Source organism: Scyliorhinus torazame, chromosome 8 (genome assembly GCF_047496885.1).
Source record: "Scyliorhinus torazame isolate Kashiwa2021f chromosome 8, sScyTor2.1, whole genome shotgun sequence".
In the NCBI taxonomy this organism is placed as follows: domain Eukaryota; kingdom Metazoa; phylum Chordata; class Chondrichthyes; order Carcharhiniformes; family Scyliorhinidae; genus Scyliorhinus; species Scyliorhinus torazame.
This window is the reverse complement of record NC_092714.1, coordinates 136,418,717-136,442,387: the sequence shown is the minus strand read 5'-3', so window position 1 is coordinate 136,442,387 and position 23,671 is coordinate 136,418,717. Positions and strand designations below refer to the sequence as shown.

The following is a 23,671-nucleotide window of genomic DNA, read 5'->3' as shown; positions in this document are numbered from 1 at the left end:
GCGTAACCCAAAGACGGGCCGGGACGAGCAGACCAAACTTCACGTGCAGTTTGAACAACACCTCCTGAACTTGTTTAAAGGCTGCTCGCCGCCTGGCCACCTCCTGGCTTAGGTCCTGGTAAATGCGAAGGACACTGTTATTCCACGTGCTGCTCTTTGCCCACTGCAGCACCCGCTCCTTCTCCACAAACCTGTGGAACCTAATCACCATCGGACGGGGGGCCCCCCCAGACGCACCTGTCTCGCCTGTACTCTGCCCCCTCCAGCTCCGGCGGTCGCGGACAGGCTTCAGCCCCCATCAGCTGCATCAACAGGTACGCCATGAACGCTGTGGCACCAGCCCCCCCCCCCCGGGAGGCCGATGATCCTCAGATTTTGTCTACGGGCTCTATTTTCCAGCTCCTCTACTCTGTCCAGCAGTCTCCTCTGTCTCTCCTTCAACCCATCGACTTCTAGCGCAGCAATCGTCTGCGCGTCCGCCTGCTCCTCCACCGCCTCCCCCAGCTCCTTAACTTTTTCGTCCTGGGCATCCAGTCTCTGGTTCAGCTGATCCACTGAAGTGGGTCCAAGTTATCCCGCTTCAACGACTCAAAACTGCTCTTTATCACCTGCAGCATGTTTTCCAGCGCCTGCTGGATCGCCGGGTCCGAGGTCCGTAGGTCCGCCAGCTTTGCTCCCGGGTCAGCTTCCCCTGCACCTTGCCTTTGTCCCTTCCTCTCCCGTTTGCGCTGCTTTCTGCTCTCCCGCAGTTCCATGCAGCTCTGCTCGCTCCTTAGCCCCCCGTGGCCGTCCTTTCACAGCCCCGCAAAACCGGGGAACCAGGTCCTCAAATCCCGCCGGAGTGCGAGCCCCCGAATGTGCGGCTCACTCACTCATTGCCGCCATCGGAAGTCTCGACTCTGTAATTTTAATCTCTGACCATGCGCCACTTTACGTAGACATGAGGTTGGATGCGGCTCTTCTCCCCGATGAGGAATTCAGTACAAAGATATCCCAAGCCATTGACAGTTATGTAACCTGCAACCAGAACGTGGTGATCTCTGTATGTACATATACATAAGGGGTTAATGTGTAATCAGTAGCACCAAATGATCACTAGAGGGCCAGACCAACAGGGGTATAAAATAAACCACATTGGGTCTCTCTCTCTTTTGGATGGACTGTGACCAGGACAGGAGTATCAGATTAGCTCAGATGGTTAGTGTAGTTAAGCATAGTTACTGTCGTTAGATCTTGTTAACCTTATCACTGGTATCAATGTTAAAGTAAAGAACTCATTGTTATAGTACCTTTTGTTACTACTGGATGAGTTTGAGTTTTCTTCATCAAGTTTCAGAAGACCTCATCAGTAACCAAGGTATAAGTAACACATGTTACACTCCGTAGTATATCAAAACACACAAAGAAGTGTAATAAAAGATAATACAGGAGCGTAATAAAAGACCCTCCACATTCTTTTTTTAAAAATATTTTTCTTCTCGTCCTTTTTCACATTTTCTCCCAAATTTGCAGCCACCAACAATAAACAATAAGCAGTAATGAATATAATGTCAATCCCCATATCAACAACAAGAATCCCATCCTCACACCAACCCCCAAACAACTGCCCACATGTTAACATAAACAAATAACAAAAAGGAATCTGGAATCACCCATACCATTAACACATACAGTCCCCCTCCCCCCAACCCTCCCAGTCACCACCCCCCCCCCAACTAATGTTCGATGTTATCCAATTCTTAAAAGTGCACAAGGAATAATGCCCATGAATTGTAGAACCCCTCCATCCTTCCCCTCAGTTTAAACTTAACCTCCTCAAGAGTCAAGAATTCCAACAGGTCCCCCCACCACGCCAGGGCACAGGGTGGAGAGGTTGCTCTCCATCCCATCAGGATCTGCCTTTGGGCGATCAACGAGGCGAAGGCTACAACATCTGCCTCTGCACCCGTTTCCAATCCTAGCTGGTCCGACACCCCGAATATGTCCTCCCGAGGGCCCGGGTCCAGTTCCACGTGCACCAATGTAGAGATTACCCTAAAAACCTCCTTCCAGTAATCCTCCAGCTTTGGACAGGACCAAATCATATGAACGTGATTTGCGGGGACCCCCCGCAACGTTCACACGCATCTTCTACCCCCTCAAAGAGCCGACACATCCTCACCCTCGTGAGATGCGCTCTATTTACCACCTTCAGCTGTATCAGCCCCAACCTCGCGCACGAGGTGGAGGCGTTCACTCTTTGATCCCTTCCAATGGTGCCTTCTCCTCTTCCAAAATAGCCCTGTAAACCGCCGACACTACCCCCTTCTCCAGTCCCCCTGTCATCAGCACCTCCTCCAGTAATTTGGAGGCCGGGTCCAGCAATGTGGAGGCCGGCTCCACCGGGAAGTTCTGTATTTCCTTCCTGGCAAAATCTCGAACCTGCATGTATCTAAACATTTCCCCCTGCTCCAGCCCATACTTCGCTCCCAACTCCTTCAATCCTGCAAACTGACCCCCAAGAAACAAATCTTTTAGTGTCTTAATACCCTTCTCCTCCCACTTCCGAAAATTTCCATCCCACTTCCCTGGTTCAAATCTGTGGTTCCCCCGAATCGGCATTTCCTTTGACCCTGCCCCCAACCCGAAGTGTTGGCGAAACTGCCTCCAAATTCTCAATGAAGCAATTATTACCGGACTCTCTGAGTATTTCCCCAGGGCCATCGGGAGCGGAGCTGTTGCTAGCGCCTTCAATCCCGACCCCCCTACACAAACTCTCCTCCATTCTGAGCCACTGTGAATCAACCCCTCTGACCCAGCTCCGCAACTTCTCCACATTCGCTGTCCAGTAATAATACATCAGGTTCGGAAGACCCAAACTCCCTGCCTGCCTTCTCCAGTAGCAGCATCTTTCTAACTCGGGCCACCTTCCCTCCCATATGAACGAGGTAATCATCCCTTCAATCTCTCTGAAAAATGCCTTTGTCAGGAAAATCAGCAGAAAATTGGAAAATAAACAGAAATCGCGGCAACACGTTCATTTTAACAGCCCCGACCTGCCAGTGACAGAGGGAGACCATCCCCCCCCCCCTCCCCCCCCCCCGCCTTGCCCCCACCCCCGGCCGAGACACCACAAAATACTCACTCTTGTCTTGATTTAATTTGTACCCAAAACACCCGAAGCAGCTCCAATATTCTCACTATTGACACCCTCCTCTTTCTTGGAGGTACTGAAATGTGGTGATCAGAGGCAAAATCATAGCTTTTTTAGGGCCCTGAGGAAAGAAAGTGCAGCCAAGCAGCGGCTGATCGATTCCATACTGGAGGTGGATCGGCGGTACGCCACGGCCCCAACCGTGGAACTGCTAGTGGACAGGAAATAACTGCAGATGGAATTTGATCTGCTGTCCAGAATGAAGGCAGTCCACCAGCTCCGCCAGGCAGGGGAGCCTTCTACGAACATGGAGACAAGGACAGCCGCATACCAGCACACCAGCTAAGAAAGCAAGCAGCTGCAAGTTAGGGACAGAAATGGTGAGCTGGTGGCACACTGAGGTCTATACATCTCCGAACCCCCGGAGGGGGACTGGGTGATGGAACAGTTCCTCGACAGGTTGGATATACCAGTGGTGAGGAGGTCAGGAAACAAGGGCTGGAAGCACCGTTAGAGCTGAGCAAATCGTAAAATGCATTAATTCTGTGCCGTCAGGGAAAGTGCCAGGACCGGATGGGTTCCCAGTAGACTTTAACAAAATATTTGCAGCAGGGCTGGCCCCGCACTTGTGGGAGATGTTCAATGACTGCTGTCAAAGGGGGCATTGTGACCCATGCTGGCCCAGGCCTCGATCTCATTGACCCCCAAAAAGGACAAAGACCCGACAGAGTGTGGAGCATAGAGACCCATCTCTCTCTTAAACACTGATGCAAACATCCTTGCGAAAGTACAGGCACGGCGCCTGCAGAGCTGCTTGCCAGAAATGACCGTGGAAGATCAGACCGGGTTTGTCAAGGACAGATAACTAACAGCGAACATCAGACCCTGCTGAATGTAATAATGACCCCATCCGGGGAGAGGACACCAGAGGCGATTGTCTCCTTGTACGCTAAGAAATCCTTGGATCGAGTAGAATGGAGGTACCTCATGGAGGTGCTTGAATGGTTTGGGTTTGGAGCAGGGTTCATCGCCCTTAGATTGGGGAAGTGGTGAACGGGCACTCGGGGGTGGGGGTGGGGGCGTGTTCCCTAAGATACGCAAAACCATTTTTTTTTAATAAACATTTTATTGAGGTATTTTTGGTATTTTAACAACAACAAAGTAAACAATGTACATAAACTATAAACAGTGCAAAAGGCGTCTCCCTTCCTTACAGGCCCCACCTTTATTAACCCCCTAGTCGAAGCTCAACAAACCCCCCCTCTTCTGCTGACGGTTAATTTTCCACGAAGAAGTCGACGAACAGTTGCCACCTCCGGGCGAACCCTAACATTGACCCTCTCAAAGCGAATTTGATTTTCTCCAGAGAAAGCTAGCCATGTCCGATAGTTAGGTCTCCGACTTTGGGGGCTTTGAGTCCCTCCAAGCTAATAGTATCCGTCTCCGGGCTACCAGGGAAGCAAAGGTCAGAACATCTGCCTCTTTCTCCTCCTGGATCTTCTGACACCCTGAAAATCGCCATCTCTGGACTCATTGCCACCCTTGTTTTGAACAGTGTGGACATGACATCTGCAAATCCCTGCCAAAATCCCCTAAGCTTCGGACATGTCCAGAACATGTGGACATGGTTCGCTGGTCCTCCCGCACATTTTGCACACCTGTCTTCCACCCCAAAGAATCTGCTCATCCGGGCCACTGTCATGTGAGTCCGGTGAACGACCTTAAATAGTATCAGGGAGAGCCTGGCACATGTTGCAGACGCGCTGACTCTAATCAACGCGTCCACCCATAGACCATTCTCTATCTCTCCTCCCAGCACCTCCTCCTACTTGCGCTTCCGTTCCTCGGTCTGCGTCTCCTCTGACTCCATAAGTTCCTTGTAAATGTCAGAGACCCTCCCTTCTCCTACCCAACCTCTGGAAACTACTCTGTCCTGAATCCCCCTTAGCGGTAGGAGCGGGAAGGTTGACATCTGTTTACATAGGAAGTCCCGCACCTGCAGATACCTGAATTTGTTTTCTCTCGCCAACCCAAACTTCTCCTCAAGCGCCCTCATACTCGGAAAGCTCCCCTCTATAAACATATCCCCCATCCTCTCAATCCCTGCTCGCCACCATATCCGGAACTCCCCATCCATACTTCCCTGGGCACAATGGTGATTATTACAGGTTGGGGATCAGAACGATGCTCCCTCTGCTCCCACATGTCTCCTCCATTGCCCCCAGACTCTCAGGGCCGCCAACACCACGGCGGGAACGGCAGAGGCGGAGTTACCAATACCCCCAGACTGGTGCCCTTGCATGAAGCCGCCTCCATACGCTCCCATGCCGACCCCTCCCCCACTACCCACTTCCTGATCATGGCTATATTCGCCGCCCAGTAATAGTTACTAAAATTTTGCAGCGCCAGCCCGCCCTCTCCCTGACTCTGTTCAATCATTACCTTCCTTACTCGCGGGGTCTTGCCCGCCCAAACAAAGCCGTTTAAAAAAGGACCACGGAATAAAGATGGGGAGACACTGAAATACAAACAGGAATCTCGGGAGGACCGTCATCTTCACCGTCTGCACCCTCCCAGCAAGTGACAATGGAAGCTTTACCCGACTGCATGGCCTTCAGACCCTCCACTATCTCTTCCAACCCGATCGGGGCCCCCAGCCCTTCTACCAGCTCCCCGTCCACCTTTGGGAAATTCAGCCCCTCCAAGAAGTGCCTCATCCCCCCGGCTCCGTAGGGGGTTCCGACCTGTACAGCCTACTGCAGAAATCCCTAAACGCCTTATTCACCCCTGCTGAATCTCCAACCAGTTTCCCATCTCCGTCATTTACTTTCCCTATCTCCCTGGCTGCCTCCCTCTTTCTAAGCTGCTGTGCAAGCATTCTGCTGGCCTTCTCTCCATGCTCATCAATCGCCCCCCCTCGCCTTTCTCAGCTGCTCCACAGCCCTCCCTGTGGTTAACAAGCCAAACTCCGCCTGTAGCCTCCGCCGTTCCCTTAAAAGCCCTGCCTCTGGGATCTCAGCATACCTCTTATCGATCTGTCGTATCTCCTTTACCAGTCGGTCTGTCTCTGCCCTGTCCACCTTCTCCCTATGGGCCCGTATCGAGATCAGCTCCCCTCTGACCACCGCCTTCAGTGCTTCCCAGACCACCGCTGCTGAAATTTCCCCCATGTCGTTGACCTGCAGGTAGTTCTGAATACATTTCCGCAGCCGCTCGCACACCCCTTTGTCAGCCAAAAGTCCCACATCTAACCTCCACTGCGGGCGCTGGTTACTGTCTTTACTAACCTGCAGGTCAACCCAGTGCGGAGCGTGGTCTGAGATTGTAATCGCCGAGTACCCCGTGTCCACCACCCCAGCCAGCAAGGCCCTGCTCAAAATAAAGAAATCAATCTGGGAGTACACTTTATGCACGTGTGAGTAGAAGGAGAACTCCTTCACCCTCGGATGCCCAAATCTCCATGGATCCACCCCCACAATCTGCTCCATGAACCCTTTTAGTTCCTTTGCCATTGTTGGCACCCTGCCCGTTTTCGAGCTTGATCGGCACAAGCCAGGGTCCATAACTGTGTTGAAGTCCCCTCCCATGACCAACCTGTGCGAGTCCAGGTCCGGTATCTTCCCCAGCATCCTCTTTATAAACTCCACATCATCCCAATTTAGCGTATACACATTTACTAATACCACCTGCACCCCCTCCAGTTTCCCACTGACCATAATGTACCGACCTCCCACATCCGAGACTATTCTACCCGCCTCAAACACCACCCGCTTATTGATCAGGATCGCGACCCCTCTAGTCTTTGAGTCTAGTCCCGAGTGAAAGACCTGACTGACCTAAATCTAGGAAAATGCCTTTCTTCAATCTAATCTGGTCAGTTACTCTAAGGTGCGTCTCCTGCAACATTACCACTTCCGCCTTCAGTCCCCTAAGATGTGCGAACATACGTGCCCTCTTGACCGACCCATTTAACCTCAAACATTCCAGGTGATCAGCCTAGTTGGGGGTCTCATAGCCCCCTCCCTCTGCCGATCAGCCATCCCCTTTCTTGGGCCCGCCTCCAGCCCATGCTCCGCATCTCCACCGGTCCGCCCCAAAGCAGCCTCCGCCCCCAACCTCCGCTCTGTCCCTTAGCCCAAGTCCCTCCCTCATCATTTACCCCCCTCCCCCCTAGTAACAACACTCTGTAACCCAACCCATTTAATAAACCCAAGATATGCACACCCCCCACTGCGCTTCCGAGAGCTAGCCCGCCCAGCTACCTTGGTGGCCCCCATCCTTGGTGCCGGATAGTCTCTCACCTATTGTTCCCTCCCCACCGCTCATACAAACATACTCCAACATCAAACAATCCCCACACAATTGCCCAACACAAAAACACCAAGATCTAAACAAGCAGACCTCTATCCTTCAACCGTGCAAATGAAAACCTTAACTCACTCAGCTCTACCGCTGGTCCCAAATCAATGCAAAAAGAGCTTCCACAAAACGAGAAACTTTTTAAAAAAAGAACAGGAAAAAAAAACATGAACGTTGCAGCAAAGTTCAAAAGTTCTCAGTCCACCACCAATCCTTTCCTTTTCGCGAAGTCCAGCGCGTCCTCAGGTGACTCAAAATAAAAGCGCTGTTCCTCATGCGTGACCCAGAGACGGGCCGGATACAATAGTCTGAACTTCACCTTTTTCTTGAAGAGGATCATCCTAATCTGGTTGAAGCCTGCTCTTCTCCTGGCCACCTCCACACTCAGGTCTTGGTAAACCCGCAGGATACTGTTGTCCCACTTACAGCTCCGTGTCTGCTTGGCCCACTGTAGAATGTGCTCCTTATCCAAGTACCTGTGGAATCTCACCACCATTGCCCTCGGGGGATCTCCCATTCGCAGCTTCCTCGCGAGTGCTCTGTGAGCCCTATCCATCTCCAAGGGCCGGGAGAATGCCCCATCCCCCAGCAGCTTCTCAAACATGTCTGCGATGTGTGCCCCAGCGTCCGCTCCTTCGGACCCCTCCGGGAGCTGAACGATTCTCAAGTTCTGCCGGCGGGACCTATTCTCTAGGTCCTCCACCTTCTCCAGGAGCTTCTTCTGCAGGTCTCTCAGCATCCCCACCTCCAACTCCACCACAATTTGATGTTCCTCCTGCTCAGCCAGCGCCTTCTCTACCTTCTGGATCGCCCGATCTTGGGAGTCCAATCTAAGCTCCAGCCGTTCAATTGACTCTTTTATCGGGTCCAAGCAGTCCCGTTTCTGCTTAGCAAAGCCTTCCTGAATAACTTGTATCAGCTGCTCCGTTGACCGCTGGGTCGATAAACCAGAGGTCCGGTCCTCCGCCATGCTGTCTCCTGCTGCAGCTTCTGCCCAAGCCTTCTCTGTCTTTCTGTTTCTGCCTTTACGAGCACTTCTAGTCCTTCTCTCCAGGCACCAATGTGGGAATTCAGTACACAATTGGCTCTGTCATCAGTTTTACAATTCAAGTCCGGTAGAAAATCGGGGGGAAAGGTCCAAAAGTCCGACCAGAGCGGGAGCCACCAATTGTGCGACTTACTCCTTCATAGCCGCCACCGGAACCGGACGCAAAACCATCTTACAGTGAGGGTGACACGTGGGAGGCCTGGCCCTACCAAACCTCCTATTCTACCACTGGGCACCAAACGTGGAGTGGTAGAGGGGGTGGCTGAGGGAAGCGAATTGGGACTGGCCCCAATGGAGGAGGCTCCTGCATGATGAGTCTCTCCGAACGCTGGCCACCGCACCACTCCCGGCCTCCCCAAACACACTGCAGAAGCTTGGTGGTAGTGGTCACACTAAGGTCATGGAACCAGTTCAGGTGCCATTTCAAGCTTGGTGAGATGTCCATAGAGGCCCCCATCTGCAACATCTATAGGTTCACACTGGCGAGGATAGACACCACATTGGGGATGTGGACAGAGGGACACTGAGAATGAAGAACATGTACGTGGACAATAGACTGGTGACCCTGGAGGAACTTTCAGAGAGGCTCCAACTCTCGAAAGGGAACAAGCTCAGGTACTGGCAGCTGCTCCGTGGACTGTCGCTGCCTCTTGCTCCACGGGCCTTCACAACCTCCTCCCAATTGTCACTTAGTCCTTCCACTTTGCCATCCATCTCACCGGCCTTCTCCTTAGCTTTTGCTTAGGAAGGCCCATGGAGTGATCAGCAAATCAGCATGATTTCATCTTGTGTTCCCTGTGTGTATTTGCAGACTTTGAGATTTTATTTCAGTTTTTTAAAAGATATATCTGTGATCAATTAAATAAGTAAACAACAAGGAGAGCGACACAACCAAAGGAGCATATTCAGGTGAGGCTCTGGATTAGCTGCTGATAGATTTCCCCAAATGAGCCAGACTTAAACAACTACACTTGAAAGAAAGTTTGGTGGCTGTGAGGGTACCGAATTGCGCTTCCTCATTCTGCCCTTTTGGGGACTCCAGCTGCTGTGGGCAGGCAGAGGACCAAGTGGGCGCTGTTTCTGCACCTCTGCTTCTCCTCCCGGCCTTGCCAGCCGGTTCTGTGAGAGAGCGAGAGAGAGGGAGGGAGCGCATAATGTGTACTTAGAGGAGAAACCACTCACGTTCACACTGCTCAAATCTTCAATTACGAGTGATCCCATCCGCAGCAAATATATCAGTCTCTGATAGGAGGAACAAGTCCTTGCAGATCTTTCAGTGAGTTTACCTGTACTTTCAACAGTTAATCCGCAGACTAGATGCAGGGACTTCAGGGGCCGAGTTGTGGGCCGTGAGTTGGATAAGCCTTGTCTACGGGCATTTCCCCATCTATATTTGACAATGAAGCATGACCACTGGAGTGAGTTGCCACAGAGTAACATGTGGCATGGAACTACAACCCAGCTTTAGAAGATATGAGAAAAATGAAGCAAAAGCTGGAATATCCGAGATATATTTACAAAATTTTTCTCCCTTTTTCAGCTTTATTCTTCAAATCTTTGCAATCAGAATTCCCAAGACCTTGACAATTTTGGTGGATTTCGTATCCAAGATATCAAAAATGAAATTAAAAGAGGAAGCAAGTTGGTAAGATTGTAGTAATTATACATGCATTTATAAATGAAATTAATATGTTGGAGCCATAATGTTATCTGTACTAAATGCATTCTGTGGTATATTTCAGAACTTTTCATCTATAGTGATATGATATGATTTTTCAAATCTGTAAATGGAAACGGAGCGGAAAATACCCTGAATGAGAAGAAAGACTTTTACATTCATTGCTATGCAATAATTTCACACACTTTAACTAGTCTCTTCATTCAGCATAGCTCAAGCCAAAGGGACAAATGCTGCGATATTTTCCTTTTGAAGCATCGAGATCAGACCCAATCTATGGATTCATGGAGTTGGGTAGGTAAACCTCGATGTCAGCGGAGCAGTGCGGCATAATCAATGATGGGGAACTAATCTGGGGCGAAATTCTCCACCAACGGCGCGATGTCCGCCGACTGGCGCCAAAAACGGCGCCAATCAGACGGGCATCGCGCCGGCCCAAAGGTGCGGAATGCTCCGCATCTTTGGGGGCCGAGCCCCAACATTGAGGGGCTAGGCCGACGCCGGAGGGATTTCCGCCCCGCCAGCTGGCGGAAATGGCGTTTGTTGCCCCGCCAGCTGGCGCGGAAATGCGGCGCATGCGCGGGAGCGTCAGCGGCTGCTGTCAGTTTCCCGCGCATGCGCAGTGGGGAGAGTCTCTTCCGCCTCCGCCATGGTGGAGGCCGTAGCGGAGGCAGAAGGGAAAGAGTGCCCCCACGGCACAGACCCGCCCGCGGATCGGTGGGCCCCGATCGCGGGCCAGGCCACCGTGGGGGCACCCCCCGGGGTCAGATCGCCCCGCGCCCCCCCCCAGGACCCCGGAGCCCGCCCACGCCGCCTGGTCCCGCCGGTAAATACCAGGTTTGATTTACGCCGGCGGGACAGGCAATTTCTGGGCGGGACTTCGGCCCATCCGGGCCGGTGAATTGAGGGGGGGTCCCGCCAACCGGCGCGGCCCGATTCCCACCCCCGCCCAATCTCCGGTACCGGAGACTTGGGCGGGGGCGGGATTCACGGCGGCCAACGGGCATTCTCCGACCCGGCGGGGGGTCGGAGAATGACGCCCCTTTTCTTTTTTTTAAAGTATATTTTATTCAAGTTTTTTGGCCAAACATAACAATACGTAGTGTTTCTTTTACACAACAATAAAGCAATATAAATAACCGTGGCCAGTTTTAAACAAATAAATAAGTAATATATAAACAAAAACAAAAAACAAAACTAAATGGCAACTGCCTTGTCCAAAATAAATACTCTCCAAAAATACAATCCAACAATCCAATGTACAATTACAGATAACAAATACCTATACATATACAATAACATCCCTGAGAGTCCGTCCGATTCCCCCCCCACTCCCCCCTGGGTTGCTGCTGTTATCTACTTCTTTTCCATTCCCTCTATCTTTCTGTGAGGTAGTCGACGAACGGTTGCCACCGCCTGGTGAACCCCTGAGCCGAACCCCTTAACACGAACTTAATCCGTTCTAACTTTATGAACCCTGCCATATCGTTTATCCAGGTCTCCACACCCGGGGGTTTGGCTTCCTTCCACATTAACAATAACTCACTTTTCCCCATGTTCAGTTTATACCCTGAAAAATCCCCAAACTCCCCAAGTATCCGCATTATCTCTGGCATCCCCTCCGCCGGATCCGCCACATAGAGCAACAAATCATCCGCATACAGAGATACCCGGTGTTCTTCTCCCCCCCTAAGTACTCCCCTCCACTTCCTGGAACCCCTCAGTGCCATGGGCAGGGGTTCAATCGCCAATGCAAACAATAACGGGGACAGAGGACATCCCTGCCTCGTCCCTCTATGGAGCCGAAAATAGTCAGACCCCCGTCCATTCGCGACCACGCCCGCCATCGGGGCCCTCTACAGCAACTGTACCCACCTGATATACCCATCCCCAAAGCCAAATCTCCTCAACACCTCCCACAAATAATCCCACTCCACTCTATCAAATGCTTTCTCGGCATCCATCGCCACCACTATCTCCGCTTCCCCCTCTGGTGGGGGCATCATCATTACCCCTAGCAGCCTCCGTATATTTGTATTTAGCTGTCTCCCCTTCACAAACCCAGTTTGGTCCTCATGGACCACCCCCACCCCCGGGACACAATCCTCTATCCTCATTGCTATTACCTTGGCCAGAATCGTAGCATCCACATTCAGGAGGGAAATGGGCCTGTATGACCCGCATTGCAGCGGGTCTTTTTCCTTCTTTAGGAGGAGCGATATCGTTGCCTCTGACATAGTCGGGGGCAGCTGCCCCCTTTCCCTCGCCTCACTAAAGGTTCTCATCAGTAGCGGGGCCAGCAAGTCCAAATATTCCTTATAGAATTCAACTGGGAATCCGTCTGGTCCCGGGGCCTTCCCCGCCTGCATGCTTCCAATCCCTTTCACTACTTCCTCCGTCTCAATCTGTGCTCCCAGCCCCACTCTCTCCTGTTCCTCCACCTTAGGAAATTCCAGCTGATCCAGAAAGCACATCATTCTCTCCTTCCCGTCCGGGGGCTGCGCTTCATATAATCTTTCATAAAATGCCTTGAACACTCCATTCACTCTCTCCGCTCCCCGCTCCATCTCTCCCTCCTCATCTCCTATCTCCCTCGCTGCTCCCCTTTTCCTCAGTTGGTGGGCCAACAACCTACTCGCCTTCTCCCAGTATTCGTACTGTACACCCTGTGCCTTCCTCCATTGTGCCTCTGCCTTACCCGTAGTCAACAAGTCAAATTCTACATGTAGCCTTTGCCTTTCCCTGTACAGTCCCTCCTCCGGTGCCTCCGCGTATTGTCTGTGCACCCTCAGAAGTTCTTTCAACAACCGCTCCCTTTCCCTACCCTCCTGCTTTCCTTTATGTGCCCTAATAGATATCAGCTCCCCTCTAACCACTGCCTTCAGTGCCTCCCAGACCACTCCCACCTGTACCTCCCCATTATCATTAAGTTCCAAGTACCTTTCAATACACACCCTCACCCTTAAACACACCCCCTCATCTGCCAATAATCCCATGTCCATTCTCCAGGGTGGAAACTGTTGTTTTTCTTCCCCTATCTCCAGGTCCACCCAGTGTGGAGTTTGATCCGAGATGGCTATAGCCGTGTACTCCGTCCCCGTCACCTTTGGGATCAGTGCCCTTCCCAAAACAAAAAAATCTATTCGTGAAAATACTTTATGTACATAGGAGAAAAACGAAAATTCCTTATTCCTAGGTCTACTAAATCTCCAGGGATCTACTCCTCCCATCTGCACCATAAAATCCTTAAGCAACCTAGCTGCAGCCGGCCTCCTTCCGGTCCTGGACCTCGATCTGTCCAGCCCTGGGTCCAGCACCGTATTAAAGTCTCCACCCATTAACAACTTCCCCACTTCTAGGTCCGGGATTCGTCCTAACATATGCCTCATAAAATTGGCATCATCCCAGTTCGGGGCATACACGTTCACTAATACCACCGCCTCCCCTTGCAGTTTGCCACTCACCATCACGCACTCACCCCCACTATCCGCCACTATAGTCTTTGCCTCAAACATTACCCGCTTCCCCACTAGTATGGCCACCCCCCTGTTTTTTGCATCTAGCCCCGAATGAAACACCTGCCCTACCCATCCTTTGCGAAGTCTAACCTGGTCTGTCAGCTTCAGATGCGTCTCCTGAAGCATAACCACATCTGCCTTAAGTTTCTTTAGGTGTGCGAGTACCCGTGCTCTCTTAATCGGCCCGTTCAGCCCTCTCACATTCCACGTGATCAACCGGGTTGGGGGGCTCTTTACCCCCCCCCCTTGACGACTAGCCATTTCCTTTTTCAATCCAGCTCCTCACCCGGTTCCCACGTAGCTGTATCCCCCCCAGGCGGCGCACCCCCGCCCCGACCCCCCCCTCCCATACCAGCTCCCTCTTCTCCCCAGCAGCAGCAACCCAGTTAACGCCCCCCCCCCCCAACCCCCCCCGCTAGATCCCAAGCTAGCGTAATTGCACCCCCCATGTTGCTCCCAGAAGTCAGCAAACTCTGGCCGACCTCGGCTTCCCCCGTGACCTCGGCTCACACTGTGCGAGGCCCCCTCCTTCCTGCTTCCCTGTTCCCGCCATGATTACCATAGCACGGGAACAAAGCCCGCGCTATCCCTTTTGGCCCCGCCCCCAATGGCCGACGCCCACAGCTCTTCATCCTCCCTCACCCCCTCCCCCACGACATGGGGAAGAGAGAGAAGTTACAGGGTCGCAGGTTAACAACCTGGGAAGTCCTCTCTTCCCCCTTTTCCCCCCTTCATCCCACAAATTCACCCCCCCCACTTTTGTCCCAAACGTTCTTTTTCTGGCCCGCTCACTCCAGCTTCTCCTCGACAATAAATGTCCACGCCTCGTCTGCCGTTTCAAAATAGTGGCGATTCCCTAGATGTGTGACCCACAGTCTTGCCGGTTGCAACATTCCGAATTTGACCTTCCTTTTATGCAACACTGCCTTGGCCCGATTAATGCTTGCCCTCCTTCTCGCCACCTCCGCACTCCAATCTTGATACACGCAGATCACCGCATTCTCCCACCTACTGTTCCGAGTTTTCTTGGCCCATCTGAGGACCATCTCTCTGTCCTTGTATCGGAGAAATCTCACAACTATTGCTCGAGGAATTTCTCCAGCCCTCGGTCTTCGCGCCATAACCCGATAGGCTCCCTCCACCTCCAGCGGACCCGTCGGGGCCTCCGATCCCATTAACGAATGCAGCATCGTGCTCAGATATGCCCCAACGTCCACCCCTTCTGCACCTTCGGGAAGACCAAGAATCCTCCTTGCATTGTTCTCCAGCACCTCCAGCCTTTCCACACATCTTTTGTGTTGTGCCTCGTGGATCTCCGTTTTCACCACCAGGCCCTGTATGTCGTCCTCATTCTCAGCAGCCTTTGCCTTCACGACCCGAAGCTCCTGTTCCTGGGTCTTTTGCTCCTCCTTTAGCCCCTCAATCGCTTGTAATATCGGGGCCAACAGCTCCTTCTTCATCTCCTTTTTGAGTTCATCTACGCAACGCCGCAGGAACTCTTGCTGGTCAGGGCCCCATATTAAACTGCCTCCCTCCGACGCCATCTTGCTTTGTGCCTGCCTTCCAGGCCGCTGCTCTTGAGGATCCACCGCAATCCGGCTACTTTCCTCTCTTTTTTCCATCCGTGTCCGGGGGGGATTCCCTTCTGGATTACCGCACAGTGTTATTTGCCGTTAAAATTGCCGATGGGGCTCCTATTAAGAGCCCAAAAGTCCGTTCCACCGGGAGCTGCCGAAACGTGCGACTTAGCTGGTCATCGCCGCACCCGGAAGTCCCGTCAAAAACCTTTTCATGTACACAGCATAACCTCTAGATCAGGAAATAAGCCAAAACTGGACATTTGTTCCAGTCCAATCTATTCATTCCAACATTGCCTTCAATCTGCTTACTCAGTTCTCTTTAGTGAATGCAGCTATATCTGATGTCTGACCATCCTATATTCTGTTATCTGTGGCAGGACTTTTCTGCCTCCTTACTGATTTAATTGTCGACGGTATCTGCGATTGATTTAATCAGTCCCACATTTTTCTGTGCTGTTCAACGGCTTATGCAGATGTCCTGTCTGCACTCTCGCCATTTTTCTCGGAAGCTCGTTCTAAAAGTTTCCATTGTGTTTTCCAAAGTTGGATTTTGCTGCCTTTTTGAATTTGCATTCTTACTGTTTCTGCGGTATCACTTTGGTATTTCTTTTAACTCTGGATTTATACAATGTTGGATATTTTTCTATACACTCTTTTCGTGACACGCTTTGCTGCCAATGAAATACTTTTGAAGTTTAGCCACTGTTGTAATGTGGGAAACTCAGCAGCTGATTTGCACACGGCACGCTCAAAAAAAAAGCAATACGATAATGACCAGATTTTGTTTTGCATTATTGGTTGAGGGATAAATATTTGCTTGGATACTAAGGAGGACTGCAATGCTGTTCTTTAATAAAATACTTTAAAAAAAATATATAATTTTTATTAAAGGTTTTCATAAAATATCAATAACAAAATGAGAAAGAAAAAAGAACCCAACAGGGTTAAGTACAAAACACAATCTAAAAAAGCAACCACCCCAAACCCCTCCCCCACTGTACATAAATAATAAATTAACATTAACACCCCGACTTAACACAACAGGTGTATACACCCCCTCAGACCCTCCAGTGTAAATACCATAAACAAAAATAAAGTAAACCCGCCCCCGTCCAAGCTGCTGCTGCCATTGACCAATGTCTATCGTTCTGCCAGAAAGTCTAAGAACGGATGCCACCGCCTAAAGAACCCTTGTACCGACCCTCTCAAGGCGAATTTCACCCTCTCCAATTTAATGAACCCTGCCATATCGCTGATCGAGGATTCCACGCTTGGGGGCCTCGCACCTTTCCACTGAAGGAAAATCCTTCGCCGGGCTACCAGGGACGCAAAGGCCAGAATTCCGGCCTCTTTCGCCTCCTGCACTCCCGGCTCCTCTGCCACCCCAAATATTGCGAGCCCCCAGCCCGGTCTGACCCTGGATCCTACCACCCTCGACACCGTCCTCGCTACACCCTTCCAAAATTCCTCCAGCGCTGGGCATGCCCAGAACATATGGGTGTGATTTGCTGGGCTCCCTGAGCACATAACACACCTGTCCTCACCCCCAAAGAACCGGCTCATTCTTGTCCCGGTCATGTGTGCCCTGTGCAGCACCTTAAACTGTCGAAGAGGAAGAATTCACCCTTCCTAGGGCATCTGCCCACGTCCCCTCTTCGATCCCCTCTCCCAACTCCTCCTCCCACTTACCTTTCAACTCCACCACCGAGGCTTCCTCCTCCTCCTGCATCACCTGGTAAGTTTCCGAGATCTTCCCCACTCCCACCCACCGCCCCCCCCACCCGAGAGCACCCTGTCCTGTACTGTGTGTGGCAGTAGCCGCGGGAATTCCACCACCTGCCGTCTGGCAAACGCCCTTACCTGTAAGTACCTGAAGTGTTCCCATGGGGTAGCCCGTACTTCTCCTCCAGCTCACCCAAGCTCGCGAACTTCCCGTCCACAAACAGGTCCCCCAACTTTCGTAACCCTGCCCTGTGCCACCCCAAAAACCCTCCACCTGTTCTTCCTGGGGCGAACCGGTGGTTCCCCCGTAATGGGGTCCATGGCGAGGCCCCAACTTCCCCCCTATGCCGCCTCCACTGCCCCCAAATTTTGAGGGCCGCCACCACCACCGGGCTCGTGGTATACCTCCATGGAGGGAGCAGCAGCGGCAGCATTGCCAGCGCCCCCAGATTCGTACCCACACAGGACGCCGTCTCCAGCCTCTTCCATGCAGCCCCCTCCCCCTCCATCACCAGGAACAAAATCCTTGGGAGCACCGTCATTTTGATTGACTGCACCCTACCCGTCAAGGACAGCGGCAACGCGTCCCACCTCTTGAACTCCTCCTCCATTTGCTCCACCAGCCTTGTAAAGTTAAGCCTATGCAGGGCCCCCCAGCTCCTGGCCACCTGGACCCCCAAATATCTGAAGCTCCTCTCCGCCCTCTTTAGTGGGAGCTCGCCAATCCCCCTATCCTGGTCCCCTAGCTGAACTACGAACAGCTCGCTCTTCCCCATATTGAGCTTGTACCCTGAAAAGTCCCCGAATTCCCTAAGAATCCTCATTATCTCTGGCATTCCTCCCACCGGGTCTGCCATATACAGCAGCAGGTCGTCCGCATAAAGCGACACCCTATGCTCCTCCCCACCCTGCACCAACCCCCTCCAGTCACTCGACTCTCTCAGTGCCATAGCCAGGGGTTCAATCGCCAGTGCGAAGAGCAGGGGGGACAGGGGACACCCCTGTCTCGTCCCTCGGTGCAACCAAAAGTACTCGGACCTCCTCCTATTTGTGGCCACACTCGTCATCGGGACCTCATACAACAGCCTTACCCACCTGACAATTCCCTCCCCAAACCCGAACCTCTTCAGCACCTCCCACAGGTACCCCCACTCTACCCTATCGAAGGCTTTCTCAGCGTCCATGGCCACCACTATCTCTGCCTCCCCCTCCCTCGCCGGCATCTTGATAACGTTCAAAAGCCTCCGCACATTCGCGTTCAACTGTCTCCCCTTCACAAACCCCGTCTGGTCTTCATGGATGATCTGCGGCACACAATCCTCAATCCTCGTGGCTAAGACCTTTGCCAGCACCTAGGCATCTACATTTAGCAAGGAAATCGGTCTGTAAGACCCACATTGCAGGGGATCCTTGTCCTGCTTCAGGATCAAGGAGATCAGTGCCCGGGACATCGGCGGGGGTAAAGCCCCCCCGTCCCTTGCCTCATGAAAGGTCCTAACTAACAGCGGGCCCAACAGGCCCATATATTTTTTATAGAACTCGACCGGGAAACCATCCGGCCCCGGTACCTTCCCCGCCTGCATGCTTCCTATCCCTTTGATCTGCTCCTCCGGCCCTATCGGGCCCCAGTCCCTCTTCCACCTTTGGAAACCTCAATTGGTCCAGGAAACGGCCCATCCCTCCCTTCTCCCGTGGGGGCTCGGATTGGTACAATTCCTCGTAGAAGTCCCTGAAGACCCCATTGATGCCAACCCCACTCCGCACCACGCTCCCTCTCCTGTCCTTAACTCCCCCGATCTCCCTAGCTGCGTCCTGCTTCCGAAGCTGATGCGCCAGCATCCGGCTTGCCTTTTCCCCATACTCGTAGACCGCCCCCTGGGCCTTCCTCCACTGCACCTCCGCCTTCATGGTGGTCACCAGGTCGAATTTGGCCTGGAGGCTGCGCCTCTTCCTCAACAATCCTTCCTCAGGCTCTTCCGCATACCTCCTGTCTACCCTCACCATCCCCCCCACCAGCTTCTCCCTCTCCCCCCGCTCCCTCCGCTCCTTGTGGGCCCTAATGGAGATCAGCTCTCCCCTCACCACCGCCTTCAGCGCCTCCCATACCATCCCCAGTCGCACCTCCCCGTTGTCGTTGGTCTCCAAGTACCTCTCTATACTTCCTCGGACCCGCTCGCTCACCTCCTCGTCCGCCAACAGCCCCAAGCGCCACAGCGCCACAGCGGGCGCTGATCCCTCTCCTCCCCCATCTCCAAGTCCACACAATGCGGGGCGTGGTCCGAAATGGCTATTGCCGAATACTCAGTATCCTCTACTCTCGCAATCAGCGCCCTACTCAAAATGAAAAAGTCGATTTGAGAATAAGCCTTATGGACATGTGAGAAGAATGAAAATCTCCAAACCCCTCCCATTTGGTCCATAAATACCCTCAACACTCGAGCCTCCGCCGGCTTCCGACCCGTCCTAGACCTGGAGCCTTCCAGTGCCGGATCCAACACCGTGTTAAAGTCTCCCCCCAGTATCAGGCCCCCCACTTCCAAGTCTGGGATCCGACCCAACATACGCCGCATAAAATCCGCATCGTCCCAGTTCGGAGCATACACATTGACCAGTACCATCCTCTATCCCTGCAACTTACCATTATGTACCTACCGCCATTATCTGCCACAATGCTCGACGTCTCGAACGACACCTTCTTTCCCACCAAGATCACCACCCCTCGATTTTTGGCATCTAGCCCCGAGTGAAACACCTGACCTACCCACCCTTTCCTCAGTCTTACCTGGTCTGCCACCTTCAGGTGTGCCTCCTGGAGCATAACCACATCCGCCTTGAGCCACTTCAGGTGCGCGAACACGCGGGCCCGCTTGACCGGCCCATTCAGTCCCCTTACATTCCAGGTTATCAGCCGGATCAGGGGGCTACCCGCCCCCCTCCCCTGCCGACTAGCCACACGCCCGCACCCCCCACCCGGCCCGTTCCCCACAGCGGCATACCCCTGTCTCGACCCCCCCACTCGCTCCAGCTCCTCCTTGACCTTAGCAGCAGCAACTCGATCCCACCACCACCCCTCTCCCCCCCCCCAAACAAAAAATAGGCATAACATATCCACCGCAGTCCCCCTTCGGCTCCTCCCATTGTGTGGCACACCCTCGATCCCGATCCCCCCCCCCCCCGGGCTAGGACCCATACTAGCTGGTTTACTCCCCCCAATGCACTTCCGCAAGACAGCTGACTCCTGCTGACCCCGGTCACTCCTGCCTCCCCTTCGACTCCTCCCATTGTGCGGCACACACTCCTCTCCCGCTCCCCAGCCACAGGCTCTCCCCCTCCCCCTCCGTTCTAAGCGCGGGACACAATCCTCGCTTCCCCGCCCCGGCCCCGCCCCCCCCCAGTCTTCGGCGCGGGAAAAAAGCCCGCGCTCTCCACCTACCAGGCCCCGCCACCAACCAAAACAGTGCCCAACCCGCCCCATCCACCCTTCCCAACCCGAAAGAGAAAAACACCTCCGCGTTCTCCCACCTGCTGCTCCTCTCCTTCTTGGCCCACCTGAGCAGACACTCCCATCGACGAACGGATGGAACCGCACCAGCACTGCCCGCGGAGGCTCGTTAGCCTTGGGCCTCCTTGCCAACACTCTATGAGCCCCTTCCAGCTCCAGGGGCCCCTGGAACGACCCCGCTCCCATCAGCGAGTTCAACATGGTGACCACATAGGCCCCCACGTCCGGCCCCTCCAGCCCCTCCGGGAGGCCCAGAATCCGCAGATTCTTCCGCCTCGACCGATTCTCCATCTCCTCGAACCGCTCCTGCCATTTCTTGTGGAGCGCCTCGTGCGCCTCCACCTTTACCGCCAGGCCTAAGATCTCGTCCTCATTGTCAGAGATCTTTTGTCGAGCCTCTCGGATCGCCACCCCCTAGGCCGTCTGGGTCTCCAGCAGCTTATCAATAGAAGCCTTCATCGGCTCTAGCAGGTCCGTTTTAATCTCTCTGAGGCAGCGCTGGATACCCTCCTGTTGCTCCTCCGCCCACTGCCTCCACGCTGCCTGGTCTCCGCCCGCCGCCATTTTGTCCTTCTTCCCTCCCTTCGTCTGGTCCACCACCACCTTTTTTGTCGCCCTGCTCCTGGTTAAAGCCATATACTGACGGGGAGCTATTTTTTTTTTTTATTCTCCTTTTTCACATTTTCTCCCACATTTACACCCATCAACAATAAACAATAATCAGCAAGATATGTCAATCCCCATAATAACAGCGATCCCATCCGCCCACCAACCCCCAAACCTCAGCCCACATGTTTACATAAACAAATGACAAAAAGGAATCAGGGATTACCCATAGTCACCCTTAAATCACACAGCCCCCCTCCCCCCCCACCTAATATTCGATGTTATCCAGTTCTTGAAAGTGCAAAATAAATAGTGCCCATGACTTGTAGGACGGGGAGCTATTATTAACTCCTTCCTACACCGTGAACGTCAAAAACGTTCCCTTGGGCGGCCCTGAAAAGAGCCCAAAAGTCCGTTTTTGCGGGAGCCGCCGAATGTGCGACTTAGCTCCGCATAGCCGCAACCGGAAGTCTCGAGAGGGAATCCTTTTGGCAGTGTTCGCTTCACCAATCTGCCCCAAAAAGTCTGTGGAAACTCCTGAAAAAGGTCTGAGAGTCCGTTCCAGACGGGAGCTGCCGAATGCGCGACCTACTCCTCCATGGCCGCCACCGGAAGCCTCGGCCCCGCTTCTTCAATGGCCTGGGTAGATCTTTTCACAGTTGTTCCCTCTGCTGCTAGAATTCACCTTTAATAAAGGCCCTCAAGTCAGCTTGCAGCTTTAAGCTTGCCCTTCCCCCGCCTGCATGCTGGAAGAGGCCCCTCTCTCCCCTGCAGCTACAGCCAAATCTTTTACTGTTTCTGCCGGGTCTGGTAACCAAGAGACATACCATTCCTGGGGGACACTGTCAGGGGAATGTTGCAGTCTTCTTCCCACACCGGGAAATGTCAAACAAATGCCGTGGGGGCCCTGTAAAGAGCCCAAAAGTCCGTTCCAAGCGGGAGCTACCGAATATGCGACCTAGCTCTGTATAGCCGCACCCGGAAGTCATAAAATAATTTTATTACAAAATAATTTTTCATTATTACAAAATAAATCTACAATCCACCGCCTCATACATACAGATACAGTACATGAATAACACATTCCTACTAACCCCACCCTCTACCCCTAAAACTAAAAAAACTCAGAAAACTCCAATGATAACAAATGACCCCCCTGCCCAAACAGCTAATGGTGACTAATTCTTTGAAAAAGGAAATGAATGGCTGCCATCTCAAGTAAAACCCTTCTACTGACCCTCTAATTGTGTATTTGACCTTCTCAAGATTAGAGGGAATCCATTAGATCACCCAACCAGTCCGAGGCACTGGGTGGAGTAGGAGATCTCCATCCCAGCAGAACTCATCTGCAGGCTATCAACAAGGCAAAGGCAAGGACATCTGCCTTCACCCCTGTCTGCAGCACGGTGAGTCCGAAACCCCCAAAATGGTCACCAGCGGACAAGGCTCCAGTTCGATATCAAGAATCCCTGACAAGGTGTTAAAGAAGGAGATCCAAAAGCCAACAAAAGTTTAGGACACAACCAGAACATATGGGTATGATTCACGAGTCCCCAAGAACAATGTTCGCACCTAGCTTCCACCCCCAAGGAAAAACAACACTCATCCTCATCTTGGTCAAATGTGCCCTGTGCACCAGCTTGAACTGAATCGAGCTTGAGCCTAGCACAGGAGGAGGTTGAGTTGACCCTATGTCGAGTCTCGCTCCACACCCCTCCCTCCAAAACCAGACCCAGCTCCCCCTCCCACTTTCTCCTCACCTCATCCAACAGAGCATGCTGCACAGCCAATAGATGTTCAACCATAGACGTTCAAAATTTTTCCCTCACCCACTTCAGCGAGAGGTAGGATCCTATTTACGAGGGAGGGCGAAGGTGCCAAAGGAAATGACGAGATCTCCTTATGCAGGAAATCGTGCAGCTGAAGATACTTAAATAAGTTAGATCTCAGGAGTTGGAATTTATCCAACAGCTCCTCAAATTCAACAAACCTACGCTCCCAAACCTCTCCAGCCCCTCCCTCCCCAGGATCTAAATCTTGAGTCCAACTCCGTTGGCACAAAGTGGTGATTTCCACAAATAGGGGCCTACAACGACATGAAGCCAAGCTTTAAAATGCTGCCTGAAGTGCCTCCAAATCCTCAATATTGACACCACCACTGGGCTCACGGTAAATTTTGCAGGAGAAAATGGAAGCAAGGCAGTTACCAAGGCCTCAGACTAGAACCCCGACAAGAGCCTGCCTCCATCTGCTCCCATATGGAATTTGGATCCTTAAGGCATCTTTTCAATATTGGCTGCCAGTAATAGAATAACAGATTAGGCAAGGCAAAGCCTAACTGTCTGTCTCTCTGTCGAAATACCCTGCTAATCCTCAAGGTCTTGCCTGCTCAAATGAAAGAAGTTACCAACTTATTGACTAGCAAAGAATTTGGGAAGAAAAATGGAGAGGCACTGAAAAAGAAATAAAAAACCTTGCAAGGACGTTCATTTTAACCGTCTGAACCCTACTCGCCAAGGGCAGGG

The 23,671-nt window shown here is 52.5% G+C and overlaps 1 protein-coding gene across 3 annotated transcripts in view; it reads left to right on the top strand.

Moving 5' to 3' along the window:
* The window catches only part of LOC140428136 (uncharacterized), a 162,951-nt gene that overhangs the window by 35,274 nt on the left and 104,006 nt on the right, over positions 1 to 23,671 (top strand). For all 3 annotated transcript variants that reach the window (XM_072514239.1, XM_072514238.1, XM_072514242.1), the window contains exon 2: positions 10,081 to 10,185. In XM_072514239.1, coding sequence (XP_072370340.1) covers positions 10,081 to 10,185 — 105 coding nt within the window. The remainder of the gene's footprint in view (positions 1 to 10,080; positions 10,186 to 23,671) is intronic.